This window comes from Otolemur garnettii, unplaced genomic scaffold (genome assembly GCF_000181295.1).
Source record: "Otolemur garnettii isolate 467f Iridium unplaced genomic scaffold, OtoGar3 scaffold00002, whole genome shotgun sequence".
Taxonomy (NCBI): domain Eukaryota; kingdom Metazoa; phylum Chordata; class Mammalia; order Primates; family Galagidae; genus Otolemur; species Otolemur garnettii.
Genome location: NW_003852397.1, coordinates 32,332,760 through 32,348,554, shown reverse-complemented (window position 1 = coordinate 32,348,554; position 15,795 = coordinate 32,332,760). Strand labels below are relative to the sequence as shown.

The 15,795-nt window shown below is 39.5% G+C and overlaps 1 protein-coding gene across 1 annotated transcript in view; it reads left to right on the top strand.

Moving 5' to 3' along the window:
• The window catches only part of COL6A5 (collagen type VI alpha 5 chain), a 112,090-nt gene that overhangs the window by 43,663 nt on the left and 52,632 nt on the right, over positions 1-15,795 (top strand). Inside the window, exons 23-32 of the mRNA XM_023512866.1 lie at positions 100-162; positions 1,729-1,791; positions 4,282-4,332; positions 4,454-4,489; positions 6,170-6,232; positions 7,227-7,289; positions 9,750-9,785; positions 9,900-9,936; positions 11,581-11,592; positions 13,587-14,074. Of these exons, the coding sequence (XP_023368634.1) occupies positions 100-162; positions 1,729-1,791; positions 4,282-4,332; positions 4,454-4,489; positions 6,170-6,232; positions 7,227-7,289; positions 9,750-9,785; positions 9,900-9,936; positions 11,581-11,592; positions 13,587-14,074 (912 nt within the window). The remainder of the gene's footprint in view (positions 1-99; positions 163-1,728; positions 1,792-4,281; positions 4,333-4,453; positions 4,490-6,169; positions 6,233-7,226; positions 7,290-9,749; positions 9,786-9,899; positions 9,937-11,580; positions 11,593-13,586; positions 14,075-15,795) is intronic.

The following is a 15,795-nucleotide window of genomic DNA, read 5'->3' as shown; positions in this document are numbered from 1 at the left end:
TTTGGAATGACATGAAGAAAAGCCCAACATTCCTAATAGGTTTTCTAAGAGTTGCTACAATGCCAATGTTTGGGTCTCTCTCTCTCTTTTTTTTTTCAGGGTTCTCCTGGGCTAGTGGGAACTAAAGGGAGCATCGGAAAACCTGGAGCATTGGGCAGAAAAGTAAATGTTCCTTCTTATGGGTTTCTAATACTGAGAGCAAAAGTCCTCCACTCTCTTTCTGACTTTCGAGTTAGTTCCCCACATAATTGAATCCAAACACCAACAGCAAGCCACCGGCATGTGTTCACAGTGCTCTTCCTTTCTTTGAGCAAAGAACTTCTAACTGCTGGTTTCTCCCTGCTGCTGCTTCACCTCTCTGCTGCACTAGAGAGGCAGTGGTCCACCCATCAGAAAGAAGTCTGAAAAAAATCTCTTCAATTCCTTGATTTCCTGACTGCAGGAATGTACTTGGTGGCTGAGTTGGGTGGAGAGTAGGTGGGGTGTAGATTTGAGTAGAACTCAAATCCATGTGTGCATATGGTTCTCTGACTGGCTCTCATGGAGAAATCAGGGAGCAAATGGAACCTGACTTCTCTGCTCAAAACCTTGCAGCAGCCCCCTGCCCCAAGACCTCAGCTTTAGGGGTCAGGGTTATATGGCATGGGGGACCTTGTGACCTCTGGGGACTCACTGAGGAAGGCTTAATCTAATGCTCTGCTGTCAGGGTCTTGAATCGCTACATTTCTGAGAAAGGGACCTGAGCTTTTCTTTTACACGAGTCCTGCAAATTATGTCCTGGGTGTTGCCTTTCCTATTACCCTAGGGAAAATCTTCCAATTTTAGGATAGTTATAAATACATTTTAGGGAGCTAATGTACAGCATGGTGACTGGGTTAACAATACTAGATTATATACTTGAAATTTTGCTGAGTAGATCTTAACTGTTCTTAACACAAAGCAAAGATAATAAAAAGAAAAGTGATGTGATAGGCATGTTAGCTAACTTAATTGTGACATCAGATCATCATGGTGTAGGCCTTACAATTATGCAATTTTATTTTTCAGTTATACCACAATAAAGGTGGGAGAGAAAGGCCCTTTGATATTGGCCCTGTTCATTCTAAGGCTTCACTGCTCATGTGCCTCCTGCCTGCCTGCCCCAGGCTTCTCACTAAGCATCCCCTCTGCCTAGGTTACTCTCTCCCCTTCCTGGACCCTTCCTCTAGCTCATACAACTCAACGTACAGGCCTTAGCCTCCCTGCTCCTTCCTTTTACGCAGCCTCCCTGGGCCTACCAAATTGATTTGGACTCCCCTTCTCCTTGTTTCCATAGTGCCCTGAACTTTATCACACAATATTATAATTGCCTAATTATTTGTCTTTCTACCCAGACTGTGCTTGGTGAGGGCACAGTCATGTTCAACAGTTTATTTTCTAGGACAACAAGTAATTGCTGGATGGGTAAATGCATCAGCAAACGAGTCAACTTTCCCTGAAGTCCATTTGCTACTCTTTGCCTTCCCCTGTCGTCTTTTTACAACACTGGGAAAGCAGTACATGAGCCCAGCGCTGGGCTGTGCTAGATGCCCCCGGCTAGCTACTGGAAGATCCCTATTTATGCCATATTCCCATCTCCTTGACTTCTCACTGAGAACCTTGAACCTCTCCTTCCAGTGGACAGAACTGTTTCTTATGGAGCCAGGTTTGAGTTTACTGATCTGTGGTTCTTTTCATTCTATTTACTAGGGAGAACCAGGAATTCTTGGAGATCCAGGGCCAGTAGGGCAAGATGGACCGCGAGGAAAACAGGTATGAGGTTTTGAAACCCTCACACTCCCTAATTCTAAGTTCTTAGTCCTGAGGGGAAGAGGAGGGGCTGATGTCCTTGGCTCAAGTCCCTGGGGAATGGAAGGTATTTCAGCATCTAGAAAAGTGTGGGAACATTTTTCTATCCCCGGCAACTCTCATTCTATAGCTAGTCTGTCAAAGTAGGGGAGAATGGCATGAGTGAGAAGCAGAGTAGGCAGAGAGATAATGGATGAGTTAGAACATATTTTAACAACTCATATGGCCATATGGATGCATGTCAGTTGGAAAATACAACCAGCCATTTTTCTCTCCTTCTTACATAACTTAGTGACAACAAGAGATAGAGGTCTAGGGCTAAGATATGGGGCATCTCTTTTTTAGCCCTGCACTCTGTCCTTGTGGTTTTAGCTGTAGTAATGTCTCAGCTCAGCTCATAGAGTAATAAATATAGGTACAATTATTTTATTTCTTTTAAAATAGTATAATATATTGGCCAGGTCTAGTGGCTCATGCCTGTAATCCTAGCACTTTGGGTGACTGAGGTGGGAAGATCACTGGAAGCCAGGAATTTGAAATTGCATTGAGCTATGATGATATCACTGCATTCTAGCCCAGGGAACAGAGCAAGACTTGTCTCATAATAATAATAATAATGACAACCATGATAATGATGTTTATTACAAACATGCACAAATACTGTAGAAAATTTATCAAGCACAAGCTTTATTCACAATAGGCAAGAAGATAAGAAATCAACTTAAGTGTCTATCAGCAGATGAATGGATACAAAAATATTGTATATGTACACAATGGGATGCTATTCAGACTTTAAAAAGAAGGAAATCTAGTCATTTGTGACAACATGAACCTTGAGGACATTGTATGAAGTGAAATAAACAGGCTCAGAAAGACAAATACATTGAGATATTACTTTTGTGTAAAATGTAGAAATAGTTGAACTCATAAAAACAGAGTCCAATTCTGGGTACCAGAGACTGGGGTGATGGGAGAAGATGTTGGTCAAAGGACACAAAATTTTAATTAGACAGGAGGAATAAGCTCAAGAGATCTATCGTATGAGTGCAGTCAGTAACAACATATTATATACCAGTATTTGAAAGTTGCAAAAAAAGAAAAGAATAAACATAAGGACCCAGGGGCTTAAAGGAGAACAAATTATTAGGGCATAGCAAGTTCCTGACTTGCTGCTAGATGCTGCAGTTCATTGCCTCCATAAAGGCTTCAATATTCCTTCACTGCAATTTCTACTGATAACATTAAATGGTTGTAGAATGGTCCAGCTATTTAATAGTCTTAAAAATGTCTCTTTTGTGATCTAACTTGAAAATACATTACTGAAAGGAGAGAAAAAGAGAAAGGAGGGAGGGAAGAAGGGAAGGAAGCAAGGAAAGGAGGAAGGGAGGAAGAAAGAAGAGAAGGAAGAAAGCAAAGAAAGAAGGAAAGAAGGAAATTTACTCAGCACAAAAGATCGGAAAGGGGGAAGAAAATAAAAATTTCCCATAATCTCACCATCTGAGATATTTATCATTAACTTCCTGAAGGTACCAAAACAAAACACAGCAGCAACAACAACAAAAAAAAAATGGAGAGCTCGCTCTACTTTTCCTCTTAACAATGTATCATAAGCAAATTTCTATGTCATTACATCTTTCTCCCGACTCCACTTTTAACAGCTTCAATATATTCTACTGATGTACCTTATATAGCTTAGTTTTTTTGACCAGGCTCTTATTATTGGACATTTAGTTTACTTTTGTAAGTAGCACAGCAATGAACATGCATGTACCTAACTGAATTTTTGGATAAAACCATAATTAATTTCTGCATAGAAATTTCAAGAAGTAGTGTAGCTAAAAGAAAGGATAGGCACATGTTTAATAAAGGCTTTGAACACTACCATGAAGTGCCCTTAGGAAAATTCAAACAACATACAGATCCTTGTGTTATATAAGAGAGTGTTTCAGAGCATCCATGATGACCGGTATTGTCACTTTTTTCCATCTTTACCATTAACAAAAAATAGTACCTCGTCACTGTTTCAAATTTCATATTTTTGCTTACTAGTGAGGATGAACATTTTTTTAGATGTCTGTTGGCCATTTATAATTTTTCTTTGGAGGAATTCCTCACCTGTATTCTTTGGACCAGCTCTTAATTTTCCAGGCAAGAAACTGTCACTGAGTGCACAGGTTCTGAATGGCCATCTCTCTGCTCCCTGCAATGGTTGCAGAGCAGAGCTGGTCAAAGAAGGATCAGGAAGACACAGCAGGAAGTGAGGAGAACCCAGCAACATGCAGGTCCAGGGCTCAAAGTCCTTGATTAGACCTGTTCCACGTGGAAGTCCTCAGTGCTTCTCTTCTGACATCATCATCTCTGCAGTATAGATTACAATTAATTTTTGCTTTTAACAAATAGAAATGAAAAAAAAAAAAAAAGAAAAGAAATTGAAATGAGCCGGTGTGTTTGCAGGGAGACGCTGGCATCCCAGGCTATGGTCATGTGGGACGGAAAGGAGTAAAGGTAAATATGGAAATCAATTAGTTTTTAATTGGTAACTCAAACCTAAATAATATAAGAAGATATTATCACACTGCAGAAGTGGTGTGTTGATTTACGTTATGTTCTTTGTTGAAAATTATAGGGCCCAAGAGGATTCCCAGGAGATATGGGGCAGAAGGTATTGTGCATATGCCCTTTTGAAATTACCATGATCTTAACCTTCCACTTGAGAATTGAGCTAAGACTGTAGGTCTGAATGAAATGGGGAAGAAGGGAAAGCAGCTGTTTTCTTCAAGCTACATGAAGAAATGACCATATTTGACCACTGTGGATCTCTATATTGAAAAAGATTGTAGTGTCCTTAATTTCTTCCTGCCCCATGCCTTAAAAGCCTACCTTTAGCATGGTGGCTCGTGCCTGTAATCCTAGCGCTCTGAGAGGCTGAGACAGGAGGATTGCTTGAGTTCAGGAGTTTGAGACCAGCCTGAGCAAAAATGAGACCCTATCTCTAAAAAAAAAAAGTCTCTAAAAAAAAAATAGTGGACATTGTGGCAGGCCCCTGTAGTCCCAAGTATCTGGGAGGGTGAGGCAAGAGAATCACTTGAGCCCAAGAGTTTCAGGTTGCTGTGAACTATGATTTCACAGCACTCTACCCAGGGCAAATGAGTGAGACTCTACCTCAAAAAAAAAAAAGCCTCCCTGCAGATACCCTCTCAATTTCAGTCTTCTGTCCTCTTCTTGATTTCTCTGCCTTGGTGATCTCATTCAATATTCTTGACTTCAGTTATTGCTGTTTTCTTTCATTATTGTGACTTTAACTTCCTCTTACTTGAACAATTGCAATATTCTTCCTTCTGCTTCAGTTAATCCCAAACATTACTGTCACTTGATATATTTTTTTTAAAAAAGCATAGCCTAATTGTGCTCCTTCCTGATTGAACATTTTCCAGAATTCTTCATTGTTTACCAGATCAAAATCCATCTTTTTGCTGTAGAACAAGACATAGCTTCCTTTTCAACCAGAGAGGGTCACATTATATCTGTTTTAGACTCTGGAATTCTGTACTAAGATTTCCTCTTTTAAAAAAGTGTCCTGAACAGTGTCCTCTGTGCACATAGTTGGTACACAAATTAAAATACAAAATATGGGCCAAAAAATAGAATATGTAATTAATCAAACCAAATCAACTATAGGAAAACACCTAATTTTTAATACTCTTAAAAGTGGTTTTAATTGATGAATTACCAAAAGAGATTCTTTCTTAAGTATAAGGGTATAAGAATGGACTATCCAAATAATTGTTAGGACAAAAAGTCCTTGTTGTAAAAGACTGATTTTCTAGTTTATTGATAAAGGAAGAAAATTAGCATATTTTAATTTACTGATAAATGTGAAATAAGCATATTGATAAGTAACTGTCAAAATTAGTCTGCCACCAAAGTCAGAATAACTATCTTTGCCTCCAACTTTTTCAGAAATGTTCCCTAACTATAGAAAGTAATCCCTTATTTAGTATTTTATGTTGTCAATACTCCAAATGTTTTCCCTGGTTTTCAAGCATTTTATTTGGATATTTTTAGTAACTAGATAGCCACCAAAATGATATTTATATATCAATGTTTGTATTATTAGAAATAAAAATAGTTTGGATAATATCTAAGAGTACCAATGATTTAGTTCTCAAATGACAGAGGAAAAAAATGACATTTAACATTATATTAGCAATAACAATTGCTATACTATATACATAAAGTATAATTGTTATAAGGTCAATTAAGTTTCAGTTTGGAGAGACTATTTTATATTTTTTCATGGCAAATATTTTAACATCTTGATTTCTTATATCTGAATCTTTAGGGTGAGGTTGGTGATCCTGGAATTCCTGGGGCCCCAGGACCCAAAGGATTTAGGGGACTAACTGTAAGTGGCATATAATTCTAGAAATAATAACATTTCTTGGGCAGACTCTGGCTTTTATGTTGGAATAATAAATGTGGGTTATTGATCCAACTCAAAGACATTTGAGATGACACTTGCTAGCTTGCAACGTACCTTTTCCAAGGTCTCTATTTCTATAACATAAGAGTTGAACTTAGTGACATTTAAGGTCACTTTCAGATCTAAAAGTATATGGTTCCATGAATCAGAACTACTCTAAAGATTTACAAATTGCTAACTTGCTGTTCTAAGCAGTATCTGTGTCCTCCGTCTTTCCGAAGGCATATATTAATTCCAGAATACTAACCCTGTACCTAGAAATGAAGCTGACTCTTTTCACTGTGTCCCTGAGGATTTTCTGATGATTCTGCCATCTGTAATAAGGTCTATGGGATATTCATTTTAAGGAAGGCTATTGAGACCTTCTAACTGGCAAAGTGCAGAGTAAGTGCTTACTTAAAAACAAAATGCTAAGATAAGCATACTTCCATTTTAAAGTTTGAGTGCAATATCCACGGTCACCATCAGGTGTAAAAGAGATGCACTTCAATGAGTATCGTCCATCTGGCTGGATAAATTTTATTAGCATCCATATCCATTATCTTGAGGTATGGGAATGACATGACCCGCCCATCTCCTTTTCTGTGTGGGAGTCATTTTTCTTATTTGATCTTTTACAGATGGGAAGTTTTTTCTTAGGTATCTGTGTGCCCTAATCTATTTGCTTTTCCTGTTAGAACCAATCCCTGTTTATCCCTAATTTAGGTTTAAATGCACAGAGCAAATTATGTCACTAAATGAAGAGACTAGGAGGGAAATGGATGTTTACCAATAATTAAGTAAGCAATTTACCTGACTTGAATTAATAGCAGCTGTCTTTTCAAAACAATTTTTAAGAAATTACAAAGTCTCATTACAACTGAGTCATTCCCCATGGATAGTCAATGTTCAAACTAATGTAAGTTTCTATCTGCAGCTCACTGTAGGCTTGAAAGGTGAAGAGGGATCTCGAGGACACCAAGGCCCTCCTGGACGGAGAGTAAGTTTGTGTTGAGACATGAGAACTAAGTAGGGTATACTGGTTTCTGGGAAGTTTGGTGGAAAGGGTTCAGAGTTTAAAGTCAGAAAGCACTGAGTTCAAGTCCAGCTTCTGCTTCTTCCTGGCTATATGTCCTTGGGCCAGTCACTGGTTCTTTCAGTTTATTTCTAAATGGGGATTCCTAATTACCTCAAAAGGTAAACATAAGGATCAGATCACTCTAATAAACTATTGAGTGCAATGTAAATATTAGCTATTAACTGTGATTTGTTACTGAAGTTTTAAAAATAGGAATGGGATTGTATAAACTTCACAAAGGTGTCCCTAGCAAAGTTTCCTCATGCACAACAGGCTGATAGTTTCTCAAAACCATATTGTTGCCATCTTATCCTTAAAATTTAGACCATAGAGACATTTGGAAATACAACTACAGCTTTCCACTCTGAATCTTTTATAAAAGGAAGGGCACCTCTGGAAGAATTTCCAGGCAGAGTCAGGCACAACTCCCACCAACAAAACACCACCTCCCCATTTTGGTGCCTCTGGTGCTGTTGTAATGGTTTAGTTACATGTCTGTCTCCCCTAACGAGCACATCCAGGCGAGAACTCAATAGTGCCAGCAGTTGCGTTTTGTGGAGGAGGCCCAGGCAGCATTGTGTAAAGAGTGGGTAAAAAGTTTACCTTTCTTTTGTGCATTGTGACTGTTTTATGAAGACTTCTGATTACTTGTGTGGGTTCTTGAACCTGAGACTTTATAAAGAAAAAAAATTGTGGATGGTTTTGTGGATGACTGAATCCACAGTAGAATGAGGATCATCTAAATTATAGAAGATACTCTGATATAATTTTTTTTTCTTTCTTATAAAGGAATGAATGAATATTCTTAGTCATGTGAGTGAGAATTTAGTCTCTGGGCTAAGCTCTTCTGTTCTGGGTATATCTCATTTTTGGAATCTGAGGAACTTGCATCATCCTGCTCTTGTGGTTGGCCCAGCTGGTCTGGATTGGAATATGGCTGCTTTGTCTCAGGCTCTTGATCTTCAGTCTCTGCTTAAGAACTTTCTTGAAGTTATTCTTTGTTTTTTTAATTTCAGAATATTATGGGGGTACAAAAGCTTTTTGAAAGAAGATAGACTAATGACCAACAAACATATAAAAATGCTCAATGTCTCTAATCATCAGGGAAATGCAAATTGAAGTTATTCTTAAGCTCCCTCTTTCAGGGTATGGTTCTAATTCTCTGTAAGAGGTGGACCACCTACCCTATTAACCGGAGACTGTCATCTCTCGGTTTAAAGGGTTGTACATTTTTCCTGCTTTCTGCCATGACTTAGAAAAGGTAGATTAAGACTGCATCTTTTAGTAAGAGGCATAATTTCTTGATTTGTGTAAAAAATCTATATCTATATCTATATCTATATCTGTACATCCCCAAAGGGTGCAATCAGGGTTGCTGCAACAGTTCTGGTTAACATCAGTAGTATATAGTAGGCCACCTAAGCATTCAGCAGATGTGTAGCTGATTATTAGATGGTTGGGTGGGTAGATGGATGGTTGGATGAATGAAGAAGTAACTTCAGTTACTTAGAACATAGGTTTTTATGTTGACATCCCTGGTTGAACTTCCTGGGGTGGGGGAGTCAATGAAATTGTACATGTATAAACATGTAACAGTGCTTTTCTAAAATATACATATTAGCAATTATAAGTTGCCCCCCACCACGCCAAAATCTGTGTGTGCAAATATAGTAAGAATCACTACCAAAAAGCAGCCTGATCCTGATAAAAGGAAGTAAGAAGGGGAAAAGAGAAAAGCTCGATCAAGTTGCTAAGAAAGGAAGACTGACTTTTTTCAGGAAGCCTTCCCTGATTCACTTCACCCCAGTATTTGCATTCCCTGCTCCATAGCATGTCAGCACGTAGGAGCTTAGGGTGTATGCTCTTTTTCATACAATATCTATTTTGCTATGTGAGTATCTTTGGGTCTTTCACATATGTAGAGGCTGTATCTTACCTTCTGGTTTTTAGACTCCTTGGTTTGTAATGTAACTGTTCCCTTGAATTCTCAATAAATCCCTCTCCATAGAGCTACCCTTTGGAAAGACTATTATTTATAGTTTTAAGCATTCTTATAGAAATGCCTTTTTCTAAGTCTTGCATCTTTAATACAAATATATTTAAGAAGTACTTTTGTTTCATTACTTTCTATCACTTTAGAAATATAATTCAGTTTACTTGGGGTAGACATCTGCTTACTTGACCTAACACTGAAACAAAAAAGTTTATACCCTTGCTGTGAGTGGGAAAGTGCTCTGTAATTAATCCACTGGGTTCAGGAATACTTTAAGCACTCCTTGCCAGCTGTGCTCTCAATAAAGAAGATTTTTTTGTTTTCTCTTGTTTTATCACTGAAGACTCCAGTTCACATACCAATTACTTGCTTTGTTTTTGTTTTCCTAGGGCATTAAAGGCGTGCCAGGGCAGCCTGTGTATTCTGTATGTATCTCCTTGTTCATCAGGGAAACTCAACCTGTTTTTTTGGAGATAAACACAACTACTCAGAGGTCACTGTACTCATGTTTCTTTTCTCTTTCTTTTTAAAATTTATAGCAATGTGATCTGATCCAGTTCATGCGGAAACATAGTCGTGAGTATCTGTGTGTCATGGGACAAAAGCATCAATGGTTGGTGAGTGTACTTGGGAATGAACCCAGGGTGGCTTTGTGAAATCAGTAGGCTGGGTTCACTGGTGGAGAAGCCTCTGTAACAGGCCGGCCTAGAGTGGCTACTGTAGGAACATCACATCAAAGGTGGAGAATGGATAAAGCGAAAGTGCCTTAGTTCAAGAGGTACAATGCAGGAAAGAGGTACAATGCAGGCTGGTGTGGTGGCTCACGTCTGTAATCCTAGCACTTGGGAGGCTGAGTTGGGTGGATCGCCTGAGCTCACAGGTTAGAGACAAGCCTGAGCCAGAGTGGGACCTCATCTCTAAAAATAGCCAGGCATTGTGGTGGGTGTCTGTAGTCCCAGCTACTCGGGAGGCTGAGGCAAGAGAATCACTTAAGCCCAAGACTTTGAGGTTGCTGTGAGCTGTGATATCACAGCACTCTACCAGGAGCAACAAAGTAAGATTCTGTCTCAAAAAAATAAGAAAATAAAAAAGAAGTGCAATGCATGTGGGAAACATTTAGAGACCAACTCCAAAGGTATGTGAATTAGCTCACATTATCATCACAATTAAGTGCAAAACAACTGAGAGGTCAAGTAATTACCCCAGATTGGCACCCCTCAAGCCCAGCAGGTGTGTCTACTTGTCCTGTGTTCTACAGCCTGTGCTTATAGCCTTGTGGACTGGTTTGAAGTTACCACTGAATGATCTTAGTCAGAAAAAAAGGCATCTGTGCTAAGCTTGAGATGCAGAGGAGGCTGTGGGTTATGTGTGCTGTCTGCTGGCAGTCAGCATGTCAGTGGCCATGGGATTAAGGCCAACAAAAGGTATTCATAGGGTTGGTGCTGTGAGACAGCAGGACCAAGAGGCAGTTTGTTGCCAGAGTTAATAATGTCTTTTATTATATTGGAGTGACTCATTTGCTTCCTAGGAATTGAGTGAAATGAACATGGAAATTGTCAGGCCTGTGGTTTCTTAAAGATTTACTAACAATTGGAATGATTTCTCTTAGGTTTACAGAGTAAATCAGTAGCAAACCCAGATGCTATTTTGCCCAGGAGAAACCCTTGGGGTGTTTTGTTTGTTTGTTTTGCCTTCCTCTCTCTGGAGGTAGAGATCACTCAGAGGAACTATATTTTTTATCAAACACAAAGTTCATTTGGCAATCTCCCCATGGTTCTAGGAAAATAGAGGTTCCCAAGGTATTCATCAGGGAAGAAAATAAGACCCCATATTTCAGCCTTATGTTGTTGAATGACTCTCAGAAGACTCGAAGAAGAAAGATACAACAAATTGAATTTCAGCTATCTTGCCATTTAATCAGAGGCTCATCTATTTTGTTTGTAAGACAAGTAATCAGTGGTTAAGTTTCAACCTAAATTCTGCTAATGTGTACTGGTCGTGGCTCACAAGGGGAAAAGGTCTGGAAGGTTCATAATTTCATAAAATTCTGTGGACATCTTCCTCAATCCTTTAACCTCAGCTTTTTATAACTTGAGAATTAGCCTCCTTTGCAATTGTAGCCAAATAAAATCTTAGTCCTTGTTGAAATTTTGTTTTTAGAATTATTTTTAGTCTGTGTTCCAAAACTATAATAGATTCTTCTCTCTTTCCTTTTCATAGCTTGTTGGAGAGGTGAGTATTCTTACCATACTGTTTCTTGCTGAGATAATTACTGTGTTCTGACAAGACCAGTTTGAAAAAAAAAATCCCTTACTTCCATGGGGAAAAAGACATCTTCCTTCTATGCAGACACATGTAATCTTTTGATTATGACTATAACTATCAATGTCAGTTGTGCCCTAATTGTCAGATGGAGACCCTCAGCCCCCAACCCCTTCACACTACTGTCCAATCTAGGACTTGTCAATGGTCAATTCAGTCTCTCCATAGAGAAGGCCTTGTGTTGGGTGGGGGTAGAGGTTTCAGTGAACAGGGCTCTCTGTCTGATCTGCAGTCTGCTGCCCCATCTACTGCTGACCCACTTGACACCAGCTTCTGGGACATGTGAGTGCCCTTTCCTCCCTCTGATCCACACTCATGTCCATCTCATCAAGTATTGCCTCTGTAAACCTCACCTGCCCTGGGGACACGGAAGATCTTTTCAGAGCCTGGACAGCCATTGGTGCTGCATGGTGCCTTAGAGCCCTCGGATGAGTGGCCATTGACCAGTGACTATGTTAACTTCAAGTGCTCCAGGTCTCCTAAAGGCCTGCTGAAGTAGACCCTCAGATCTTTGAGCTTGTCTCAAAGTTTGGAACCATTCACCTTAATTCTGCAAAAAGTTCCTTGCACATAGTAAGTGTTCAATAAACCTGTATGAATTTGGATTAAATGTATCAGGTACCCTGCTAGGCAATGGGGGAGGGAAAGAATAAAAATAAATAGAAATTAGTAGCCACCCTCCAGGATAACCTGTGATGCTAGGTCAGTCTTAAAGATATTTTCAACTACTTTGCCAAAAATTTTTAGCATAGGCCTAAGAAATAAGGAATACAACATTTTTCCTAGTCTATTGTTCATTATTAGCTTTCATATTTTAAAATTACTGAAATAATCAAGTAAAATACCTTGATTCAAAACACATCCCTAAGTTAATACTTTCATATTTCTGTTACTAAGAACAGAGGTTGGGACATGGAATACTTTGAGTGTAAGAAAATTTGGGATAATAAAACAACCTAAGCAGATGGAGATTCTTATTTAAAAATTCCTGTGTTCAGACATTAACAAGGACACTGAAAAGTTAGGTTTCAGGGCGGTGCCTGTGGCTCAAAGTAGTAGGGCGCCGGCCCCATATACCAGAGGTGGTGGGTTCAAATCCCCCCCGGCCAAAAAAAAAAGTTAGGTCTGACACATGGGGCAAATTCTCTACAAGGTTCCTAATGTTTAGTCATCATAAAGTCATTAGTGTTGAGCTGGGAATTGCAGACAGTTTATATAACTCACTGCGAACCTTTCTTGGTTCGTGCTACTCCCTTCCTCTGCCATCCTGGCCTTTATTCAAAACCCACCTTTCTCAGCCCCTGAGAGACAGCCCCTCTTTGGAAGCTGCCTCTTTATCCTGAGAGTCCCCTTTAGGAATAAAAGCCAACCTGTACTTTATAGTATAATGATCTTTCCCTGCATTTCACGTGGCAGGTACTCAACAAATATTTGTTACATAATCGGAGAAAAATCTTACAACTATATCATTCATAGAGCAGATATTCAAAATCTCCAATAAACTATAATTTATTCATTAAAGATGTATATATAGTAGAATTTACCTTTGTGTGTGCATGCTCAGCTTTACTACATGCATAGATTTATGAAACTACTGCCCCAGGATACAGGACAGCTCTACCAGCCCAGGGACTCCTGCCAATTTCATTTTAGATAGTTGACTACTAGTGGGCTATGAAGTCTAAGCATCATATAGCCAAATATTCACACTCTACATTTAGGTAATAGTCTCACATTTCCACAACAGATTCCTTTCCTTTCTTTGCATGTGGGTATCCCTAGTTCTAGAGCTGGATGAAATACCTGCTTTGCCTGCATGGGAACCAACTTCATGGGAGTCAAGGCTGTGGGGAAGGTTTTGATCCAGTGAATTAACTGAACACTTCTCCTTTTCCCTTTTATAGAGAAGTGTCCGACGTATCCAACAGAGCTGGTGTTTGCCCTGGACCAGTCCTCTGATATCACAGAACAGAGATTTAATAAAACAAGGGACATTATCAATTCCATTATCAATGACCTTGACATCAGAGAAAGTAACTGTCCTATGGGAGCAAGAGTTGCTGTGGTTTCCTATGACTCGGGCACCAGCTATCTCATCCGTTGGTCCGACTACCACAGGAAGAAACAGCTCCTCCAGCTGGTTTCCCAAATAAAATATCAAAGGAGCACGGAGGCCCGAGACATTGGAAGTGCAATGAGGTTCATGGCCCGCAACGTTTTCAAGCGGACATATGCAGGGGGCAACATGAGGAGGGTTGCTGTGTTTTTTAGCAATGGCCAAACAGCCAGTAGATCCTCTGTCCTCACAGGCACCATGGAGTTCAGTGCCCTGGATATCAGTCCAGCAGTCCTTGCTTTCAATGAAAGAGTTTTCCTCGAGGATGCTTTTGGAGTAAGAATTTCTCTTGGCAACTTCTTTATTTTTAAGATAATGGTAGTGGTAGGGTGAGAAGGGAGTGGTGGCCTCTCGAAAATCCTTTTGAAGTTTTCACAGCTATATTGTTATCAGTGCCCATGAGATCCAATACCTAATAATAACAGTCCTTAACAATAGCAACCACATTTGGTCAGCACCTGCTATAAGCCAGGCACTGCATACATACTCACACATTCTCACAGTACTTGAAGGTGAATGCAGCTATTATTCCTTAAAAATGAGGAAAAATTGAGATCCAAAGAGTTCTAGGAGCTTAGCCAACCATGCACAGCTACTGAGGGGCAAGATCAAGGTTTGAACTTAGTTCTATCTGATGCAGAGGGCCATGGATGTGGTGCTCTACCAGCCTTTGCTGTTCTGAGGTTTCTCAGATTTGTCATCTGGTTAGTGTGTCTCACTGAACAGCTGGTCTTGTGATAGGTGAAGTTCAAGGGATCATTGAACCCCTGAAGTTGTGTGAGACATCTAATATGCATGAACACTTTTCCCAAAAGAGGTTCTGTCACTTTTGGGTCCACAGATTCTCAAGAGATTGAGCTTCCCTCTTCTTCCCACTAAAATCCTTAAAGACCTCTTTCTCTATTGTTCTAACACTTTTATGTATATTCAGATTTTCCATGAAATACTTTATTCTGGATCTGGATGAAGCCATCGTGTCCTTCAAGAGATCATAAAGGTCTATTTTCATACAAATACACAATTTCTATTGTAAAAAGAGAAAGAATCTCTATACAGCAGTGGAAAGAATCTGCTCTTAACACATCCAAGAATGTTTTGAAAGTTGGAGCCACAGGGAGAGTTACAACAGACCCTGACAAAAAGCATTGTAGGAGGTCAAAATCTCATGATTTCCAGTTTTTCTTTTCTGCCTCTTTAACTTTGGGTAGAAATGAGTGATAGTTCAGCTGTGAGAGCTGCGTTAAATTCTACAATAGGAGAACATCTCAGTAGGACATCAAGTTCAATCCTTAACCACGGGTAGGACCATGCCAAAGCCCTCAGACCCTCCACCAGAAAAGAGCCTCCAGTCACCCTTATTAACAAATGGTTTTAATTTGCATCATCTTGCAGAGTAAGTTCTTAGGAAAAAATAACCCCCCACATTAGTTCTGGCTGTACACCATGCTTAAGCAACACCCCTTTCGGTCATTCTTTATGCCTCCCTGTCTCTACACCCTTCTCCACTCAGGACATCCTCTTCACCCTCCCGTCCCCGTCCTCTTTACTGTGTCCTCACCACTTCCAACTGTGAAAGTGTAGAGCTGCTACTCTTGGCGTCCGGCAGTGTCTGTTTTCCTACATACTTATCCCTGGATTTTATCTATCGAGCTTTTAAAATTTTTGCTAATTTGATTGATAAATAAGAATATCCCATTGTTCTTTTGATCAGATTTCTGTATAAGGTTAAGCAGTTTTTCATATGTTGGCTGCCCATTTTGATTCTTCTGTGAAGCTGCCACCTCACATCCCTCGTCTCACTTGTGTTTTGCGTTGCTTCTTTTGGCAAGTCTACTCTAAAATACTTTGCCTTCCCATTGGATCCTGGACCCTGTCTCAAATAGAATTTAAACTTGCAATTTTTCACTGAAATTCAAGAAATTCAAGAAATTTCTAAACATTTTTAAGGTTTTAGGAGAGAATGAATCTCTTTAACTCTGATTTTCTCTATAGAATAT